Source organism: Curcuma longa, chromosome 2, assembly GCF_044706935.1.
Source record: "Curcuma longa cultivar G26 ecotype Majalengka, Jawa Barat chromosome 2, ITB_CL_G26_1.1, whole genome shotgun sequence".
NCBI lineage: Eukaryota > Viridiplantae > Streptophyta > Magnoliopsida > Zingiberales > Zingiberaceae > Curcuma > Curcuma longa.
Genome location: NC_133862.1, coordinates 12500532 through 12510457, shown reverse-complemented (window position 1 = coordinate 12510457; position 9926 = coordinate 12500532). Strand labels below are relative to the sequence as shown.

At 33.8% G+C, this 9926-nt stretch overlaps 1 protein-coding gene across 1 annotated transcript in view; it reads right to left on the bottom strand.

Moving 5' to 3' along the window:
- Nucleotides 1-9437, bottom strand: part of LOC141821082 (transcription factor MYB3R-1-like) — a 38076-nt gene extending 28639 nt beyond the window's left edge. Inside the window, 7 exon segments of the mRNA XM_074708447.1 lie at nt 782-2567; nt 5667-5795; nt 6835-6938; nt 7042-7136; nt 8282-8339; nt 9080-9134; nt 9331-9437. Of these exon segments, the coding sequence (XP_074564548.1) occupies nt 782-2567; nt 5667-5795; nt 6835-6938; nt 7042-7136; nt 8282-8339; nt 9080-9134; nt 9331-9437 (2334 nt within the window).
- Nucleotides 9438-9926: the final 489 nt, after the last annotated feature.

The window sequence follows — 9926 nt, the reverse complement described above, 5'->3', positions numbered from 1 at the left end:
TATATATAGGATTGATATCCTGCGCGGGTGATTTGCGCGACTCCGTCCCCGACATCTAACGTGGCGAGGAATTTCACTGTTCATCTCCGTGGACAGCGTGGCGCTAGCAAAATCCAAAATTTCATCCCGCGTTTTCCAAAATCCCAAAATCGCGCGGCTGAATCTTCATCTGCTCCACGGCGTCGGACGAAAATCGCGATGGATCTATATATATATATATATATAAGTTTTATTAACTTCCTAATTGTTTCCTAAGATAGGTTTCTAGTCTTGTATATAAATATACCTCATCTTTCAATAAAGTGATATATTCTTTTTCTACCTTAAGTAACACAAGTAAACATTGATACATTCACATGCTTTCAACAAGCTTTAGCTCATTTAGGTGGACAATGGTTTTATCCCTTCTCCTCCCCTCTTCTTCTCCTACTCATCTCTCTTCTTCTCCTACTCATCTACCAAGTAGACAAGCCATAAATGAAGGAATATGACAAGTAACTTGAACTCAAGAAATAAAAGACCATTATCTCCATAAAATTATACACTTATTTATCTATGACTACTATACTCTTTTGAATTTCTTTTCACTTTAGTCACAAGATAAAATATTACTGATTTTCAATTGGACATAATTGCATCAAGAAGCTATTTGTGCAGAAAAATTTTCTTTTCAAACAAAAAGTCTAGATAGTCAAGTCATAAGGATAATAACCATAGGAAATAGGAACTTTGTTAGCAGATATTGATAGCTCAATTAAATGGAAATGATTAATAAACTTACTGTCCTTAAAGAACCAGCAGCATCAGATGCATTTACAGCACTAACAGTTGTTGATGAGTATACCACTTTATCAGACAAGTTTTTTAAGACAGTTTCTTCATTAATGTTTCCATCTGTTCCATAACTAGGCGGCATTATGTTTTCTTTGCCCTCATCCAAAATGACAGGTTCATCCCGCTGGTTATCTGAAGAAGAACTAAAGGACATTTCAGTACCATCCGAATAAGTCTTATCCAAAATCACTTCATTATTCCCATTAACGATGTAAGATTTCTCCTCATGATTCATTAGGAAAGAACATAATGATGCATGAACCATATCTTTACCAGGTTTCTTGTCAATCCTTTGCTCTGCTAGAGGTGATGACAATTCACGTTGTCGTTTCTTCATAATAGATGGTGTACACATGAAAGTTTTGGCAGCATTTTTTAAAAGGGCATCAGGTGACTCATCACTAGATGGTGAATCCCAAATGCTATATGGTTTAGAACAACTCGTAGAGGACATCATTATCTGACGAATTCCAAAGGGACTATATGCTTGCTGGAGATCTCCAGAGGATATGAGATCACAGCTGACAAATGGAATATCTAAGCTCGGAAAGCGTGGTGGTTCATAAAATAAAGCACCAGAGTCTGGCATCTCTACTGATTGCACAGCTGTATTGTCATCTGAAGGCATCAACTTTTGATTAGAAGTAACAGCACTCATCTCTGTATGTGTGTGTTTTGGAGTGCAATTTTCCTGCCAGTTTTCTTCCAGTGGAGAAACCTTAGATTGGCTGCCGTCATCGGGGCACAGAAAAGAGCAACTGGAATAAGCAAGGCCATCATATGAACATGTAATGACCTCTGGATATTGACCTCCAACAAAGACTTCTCTGGTATCAACAGTATGACAACCATGTAAACTTCCATCACTTGTATTTTGGTCAGGAGGCGCTAGGGTCACCAAATTGTTGCAATGGGAATCTTGGAGCATATCTGATGAATTGCTAGGGTATGCTTGACCAGAACACATAGTAGAACTTCGGTAAGTTTTGGAAGTGACACCTGAGAAATACTCCAAATTTATGAAGCTTGGAACATCAAGATCGACAGAAACTTCCTCATTACTTCCATGATTAATACCTGGCCCATAAGGGTAGTTGTTGAAACAACTAGATTCGCAGGCCAAAAGGTTATTCTGGTTTGCATGTTCTAACAGATTTAACCACAAAGCAGATTCACTTACATTGTTTCTAATGCAAAGTTTCTGGTATTCTGATGTTTCTGCTAACTCCAATGATTTTGGGGAAATTTCTACTGAAGAATTGTTTGGAAACTCATATGCTATCACTTCGTCAGTATTTTTTGCTATTATCTCCTCTGACATTGAGCTTGGAGATGCTGATACTTCACATTGTGCTTCAGAAACAGCAGAAGTATATTCCTCTAAACATGCATAATATTCCTTCATGCACATTCCAAAATTTGAGTCCTGAAAATTTTCCCCACTAATATCTGTATCAAACTTCATTTCATCATCCACTAGTGCTATGTTGGCAAGTTCTCCATCAGATTGAGAGCAAACCAAATTAGCTGATGAAGTTTCACAATGATCTAAGGAATCCTCAATTTCTAACCTCTCTTTTCTGTCACTCTCAATCTGTGGCTGTCTATCAACTAACTGAGGGCTTTCAGCATGAGAAAGCCCTTTAAACTGAGAAAGCAATCCTGATGCTGAGTATGAACTTATTTTCTTTTTTACCGAACTATTCCAGTGGTTCTTTATTGCATTGTCCGTCCTATGCAGAGCACAAGTAACGAAAAATAAGTAAAACTATAGCCGTTTATCCAGAAAGTAATTTACTTGTTATTTGAAAAATAACAAAAAGAATATGAAAAGAAATGCAGAGTTGTAGCATGCTACATGATATCCAGATCAACATGTTAACAAAACCAGAAGTAACATATTTTTTGTGGTGATGTTTTATATAGAACAACACTGTCTATAAGAATAAAGAAACAATGGAACTGCTTTCAGAAACCAACAGAATGAATAACGCCATACATTTATTACTTATAGACAATGACAGCATCAACATCATCAGCTGTACCAATTCACACAATTTGGGGTCAGTAAAATAGATCTTATCCCTTCACTAAATGCTATGTATGACAACAATATTAGAAATAAATATCTTAAATCACTTTTAATTATGTTACCAAAAGTTTTCTGTCTCCTTCCACCATCATACCTTCAACTCAGATACTCTCTAGCTCTAAAGCTTTGTTTACATGAAGGACAGATCAGGGAAAGGATGGAATCCTCCTATTTACTTGATGCAATATTAGGGAAAGGACGAATTTACAATCTGTCCACGGTTCAATTTTTCATTCGCTTGAAATTGGAGGGAAGAGGTTTTTCTTTCCTCCTTAGCAAAGTAAAAAAATTCTTCGATGGCATCTCAACATCAGTCTCGAGCCAAACAAGGAGCACGACAAGCTCACCAAGAGTCATGATCTAGACATGAGTCGCAGTTATAATCGTAGTTTGGTCACCAACTTGAGGTCACAGATAGGCTACCAGCTTACGGCTCTTCACAATCTCACATCTAGTTATCTTTCGACAATGGAATTTTTTCCCTAAAGATCATCCATCCCTCCTCTATCCATCCTTCAGGGTAAACAAAAATTCAAGTTCTCTAATTTTTTATCCTCTTTAAATATTCCCATATCGTCTTAACTCATATTTTCTAATTGTGTCATCTCTTGTAGTTGTGTCAAATTGTTGAGAGTAATATTAATGACTCTTTCCAATTAATCTTAACTTTCCCATCTTTCAATTCTAACCTTTTACATGTGTTGTTTCCTAAGTGTCCAACATTTAAATTTAAAAAACATGGTTGATTTTTTCCTTATTGTTTAAGGAGAACAAGACATTGACAAATGACTGAAAAATCTTCACCACTTCACCACTCTCATTATTCTATTCTATTAATAATTTCCTCGTTGATATCTACTTATTGAAAATAGATACAAGATATTTAAAATTCCTACCTATAGAAATTTCATGGTCATCCATCTTGACTATATGTAACTTATTTTCTTATTGTTAAAATCATTTCATATATTCACTTTTCTTTACTTAAAACTTGTATAGCTTCTAGAGTTTCTCTTAGCAATTAAAGCTTCAAGTGTGTTATACTTACATTTGAAATCAATTAGCACACTACTACCTATATTATCTTGAATATATGATTGGTAAAAGGAATTAGAGATAACTCTTAATCTAAAATTGTAATTATATGTAAATAATTTGTTACACTTCAAGGATTCTAAGACAAATATCTGCATTATTATACATAGAGGTGTAAGTGGTTCATTCCCATGTTGAGCACGACCCGAGCCGATCTTAACCCAAAAACTATCATGTTGAGCCGGACAAAGTCAAATTGAGCCTTCATAGTTGAATTCCTTTTCTATTCTCTTCTCTCATAATGTATATGCAATTTTCTATACAGTGCATTTAGGTGCACTTCATTTATTTTGTCTATTCCGAAGGAATGATGTATTGTCCCATAAGCCTACCAATGTATCTTTCTTGAATAATGTAAATTACAGAAGAGCAATCATTGTTATTCTCCCAAGTTATATCAAACTTTTTGTTTTGGTTAATGTAATATTCTTTTGAGTTTGCTACTTTTTTTCTCCATCACTCCTACCATGGCTAAGATGATAATTGAGGTGCTTAACATGTCTACTCTTTGTTTATTCCACCTTCTTCATTACTCACATGCTTAGTCCTTTCCCCCATCTTACATTGCGGAGTAGGTTATATCAAGTCTCAATCACTACAAACATACAATAGAGGACCAACAACAGCAGCCGCTCCATCAAACTCCACTTCCCTATTAGAAGCTTCCATAGTCCTAGATCCCATCCAAACTGCTTGTGGAATGATAATCATAAATGCAGCACTCTGTATCTTCTTTATTGTTACATTTTCATATACTTTCTTGTCTCTTATATTCTACTTTCCATCAAAACTGGATTCTGTCAGAATTCTCTAGACTATCTCATATAATAAACTTTATCAGCATTGGTGATTTTCCCTTTCTTACATATATAATATTATTACCCTAGCTTTAGCAAGTCAATAAATATCCTATGAATTCCTACTTCTCAGTTGTCTGGAACTTATAAAATGCTTTAAACTGCATTATTTGTACAATTTTTTAGCCTAAATTTAGTTTCTTTTGTTCCTACAGAGTTTTCTTATTTTTTAATTCTGTAGAGTTAGCACTTCTCTAGAAAAGTGGGAACTAGAGGTGTCAATTGAGCCAAGTATAATATGCTTAGCACAGCCCAATCTTAATCAACCTCATTAGTGTGTTTTATGATTACTTGTTGAAAAAGTATCAATTATCCTTTTATCCCTAGAATAATTCAAAATTTTACTAAGTTAGTCTTTAAATTTTTTTTTGTAAAGTATCTAATACATTTTTATTTAACATTTATTTTTTATTTTCAAAAAATTTATTTTATTATTAAATTTGGGTGGCAGTTGTGTCAATTGCCCATGTTGGGTCTAGAACCGAGCAATCTCAAGCCCAAACCATAACTAGCACAAACATGAACCATTGACATCTATACTAGAAATAATTATTTAACATAGAATTCAATAGAATGTTTACATCTAAATTGGGGACCTCAAATAGTCGTGAAGGGCACATCCCATTGTCATCTCTAGCAGAAATTAGTATTATAGAAGGATAAGATATAAATCACGAACTTTAAATAGTTGAGACTAACATGGTGTGAATAGAAACAAATAGAACCATAACTATTCAAGCATGTATGTTTATGAAGCAAGTGGATATGCAACTCTAATCCTTTCTCACCTGCCAGGTAAACACTTTGTTAACTCTGCCCATTTGTTTCCATAAATTTGATGAGCATGAATAAGTGTTATTTCCTCTTCTTGCGTCCATGGCTCCCTATTTATGGAGGGCTTAAGATGATTATGCCACCTACAGATAATTTCCTTTAAATATTAGTTTTGTCAATTATCATGAATTTGTAATATGAAATAAATATGAGATGATAAAAGAAGAATAATTGGTAAAACAAACAATAATACAAAGAAAAAAAGATATCAATTAATTATATATTATATTTACTTTACAACTAACTCTAGTCTGCAAGAGAAAATTATTTTTTTCCCCTAAGCTCTAGGATACAATTTTTAAAAGTTTATTAGATTTGTAGTGAAAGAGTTAAGTTAAATTTGCTAAAGGATCCCCCATTAGTAGCAAATCTGTCATTTAGAGATAAATAGCATATGCCATGCTCATGTTTGATGGGCAAAGATATGAACAACAGCAACAAAAGGAACTGTTGGAATAATTAAACAAACAACAGAATTCATCTCTTCTTCTTCAAATCCATGACAGGAATTTAGGAGCAGAGAACCTTTAAATAGTATATTCTAGTATAACTGGCACTAGAAGTCCCAGTCCGGAGTAATAATTACTTCTCTTGATTAAGCAAATAACTATAAATGGGGTGTCAATGATGTCAAAATAACTTTGAAAATCACTAAGGTTCAATTGTCAATCTAACTATCAAAGGACCAATACAAGAATCTTTTGCTAGTTTTGTTGTTCAGATTCATTATACTTCTATAAGAAACAAATGGCTATTCCAACAAAATTTCTATAAATTCTAACATGTACCTGAGCAAGAATTTATTTTCCAACTATTTTAAATCATTTTTACACTATGAAGTTAATCTAACTCTGTAACTTCTTTATTAAAAAAATGTTATGATAAAATGCCATTAGTCATCCAAGTTGTAGTCACACATTCATACTATCTAATCTCAGTGTACTTTTTGCCATCTCCAACTCTGTTGATACTGACATGACTTACAATGACTGATTTTGTCCCTAATCTGCATCTGAAGATCTTCAAACTTTGCTGCAGATTTTATTTCTTAAACAAGTAGGCTGATTATATACTTGATACTCTGGTCAAGAGAACTGCTTAAGCCACTACTTTGTGCTTTACCTTTCCCTGCATTGCTTCCCAATGCGTCCAGGTAATGCTTGTGCAATTGCTGACCATTTTTTGGATCCAAACTTTTTTACCATTTCAATTATAGTTTCATCTTCCTATTATAGAAAAAACAAGAATTACCATATGTAATCAGGACACAAGAAATTTCAAAGGAAAGAGCCAAAGCAAATCATAGCATCATTCTCAATATACTCCCACCTCCTTTGACCATGGTCCTTTCACAAGCTCTGGATTCAAAACTTTTTGCCACCTATGTAGGCATTGGACGTCAGTCCTGTCTGGAAAGCATTCAGCTGCGAATCAAGAGAAACAAAGAAAACATGTGTTTACTTCAAGATAAGATAAAAAGAATAACACAAGAACAAAAGGAAAAGTAAAATCCAATATTGAATAAGGCTCGTCAAGAAAAGAAAATGATAGTTACAAAACGCAAGAAACAGCAAGCCGAACATAAATAACAATCAAACAGTCATGAAGTCACAGATCCAAAACTTGCCAGTGAAAGTGATTATGCGCATTAGAATAATATCATCTTTAAAATTGAATAAAAGAATCAGGAGATAACAAAAGCACCTATATTTTTGTTGATTTATACAAGTATTTTGTTTCTTAGTTCATCTGCTTGGCCAAATAGCCAAAAAAAAAACTAGGTAACTTTTGAACAGACAGAAATATGAAGGTCATTCAAGGCTCCCACAGTTGTCGTGAGTTAGGACAAATATGCCACATTATCACCAATTAGAATAGTCAAAACAGGGACTTCCTAGAATTCATATCCAAAATACTTTTCAGTGGATTGGCAGTACTCATCAAAGTAACTATCTTTATCAAATAAACAGATAAACAAATGTCAGAAACTCAAAGAACGAACATGAACATCAGCATAAAGAAGATAAAAAAAATAGTCAAAATGAACAACTATGATTGATTTATTCATTATTCGAAGATCACATTAAAATGGTATGTGAAAATTTCCATCATTACGAACAGTACAAGGAATCCCATAACACTAATCCATTGGTTTATTTGGCCCCTAGTTTTACTATTGTATTGCAATTCCACCTTTAAAAATATTTAGTGTTTTTAACAAGTTCCTAAAAGCATCAAAATCAGCAACAGCACTAGTATTGAGTCCAAAGTATATAAAAATAAAATAAAATATAGATTATTTAGAAAATTATTAAATAAATATAGAGACAAAAAGTTTTTTAGAATATGTATCTTCTTGAGAAGATGCTTCCATTAGATAGTTTAAACCACTGTTTATCAGTCAATGATTAGTTTCTATACAAATGGTCAGACCACAAAATAGAATAGACTAAAATACACAATAAAAGGTTAATTCAAAAACAAATTATGAGAATTATATATAGAGAGGGAGAGAGTGTGAGTTAGGCTTTATTATAACATACACATTTTTTTTCTGATAATAGCATACCTATCTTTTTCCAGTTTTTGCCTTTAAAATTCTGGACAGCTCTGCACAATATGGTATCCTGCATGCATAAACAATATTCAAAAGTACAAACTAGCATAATAAGGAAATCAGCAATCATAACTAGTCAGCGGTCCTAGGGGTGCTTCCCAAATAGTCACTAGATTTCATGGGACAATGAACAAGTATGGAAATCAAATCAGACAAGGATGCAGAGTATGACAACAAAGTGAAATAAGAAATCATAGAATCCATTACGAGTTGGAGGCTCTAGAGTATGACTAATAATTATCAGAATATGCATGTAGGGTGATTTACAGAAATATAAGAAGGAACTTAAGGTTAAAAAATGAGAGTTGAATGTGTGACATCAAATGATACAATAATAAGAAGGATTACAATTAGTCAGCACTCTTACAGAAATATAAAGAGGAACTTTAGGTTAAAAAATGAGAGTTGAATGTGTAACATCAAATGATACAATAATAAGAAGGATTACAATTAGTCAGCACTCTAAAAACATTCTCTAGTGAGAAAATAAGGAGGTTAGACAATTAATATGATATCTGAAAAGCATGGGAAAACAAAAGAATTCAACTATAGCGCGCACTTCATACACACAAGTATATAGTTAAAGTATCAACTAGCGCGCGCCAGTATATATGCAACTCCAGTAATAGTAGGAAAAAAGAAATGGAAAAAAAAGTAGACTGAAGGATTTTATTCGATCACACTTCTTTTATGAAGAAAATTTGCCAATAACATCAAACTACAAAAGTAACAAATGTGCATTAATCTTACCTCTTCAGCCGTCCATTGACCTTTGGTTGACCGACGTGTTGGACCAGTGGTCCTCCTACAATTGATTTGTAAAATGATAAACCAAATATTTACTTATTAGGCAGGAGTTTGTAGATGTATCTTTAATAGATGATAAAATAAGCTGAGATGGTATGGACATATCTAAACAAGAGAAATAAATTCAGATTTTGCAAATGCAATGAGGATAAATGAACAAGTGTCATACGGCCAGTGAAAATCACAGTACATACCCATTTAAGGATCTTAGCCTCTGGATTTCATTACCACTTGCATCATGGACATCGGTGGAAGAAGATCCTTCATCTTTCAAAGCACCTTTCCTTTTATTATTAGGCATTCTCATTTACTAATGCCTTGAGACTGGCACTCCAATCCCAACTTGATGAACCGTGATTTAGGAACAAGTTCCAAACCATGGGAAAGAGCTTCCCCGATCAAAGGAAAAAAATTCATGGGCCAAAGAAATAACGGATAAAAGCACTAAACACCAGCTCGTGGGACAGATTCTGCTAGAAATTGGTGAAAGAGAAGACCAAATTGATATCTAGTGTAAATTCAAATTCGGGAGAAGTAACTACTAGAACATTCACGATGTAGGAAGAAAATAAAAATTAAATATACAGATCTCAAGTTGATGAGCTGAGATAATAGAATAAACAATCTATGAACTGAGATAAGCCCAGTCAACGTCCATCCAATACGCCGAATGTAGACCACCTGCAACACAAACGTGAGAACCGTACCCATATATTCCAAAAATACATCGAAATCCAACCTTCCACCAGAAATTAAGATTCAGGAATCTCAATCAGGAATGGATCAAAGT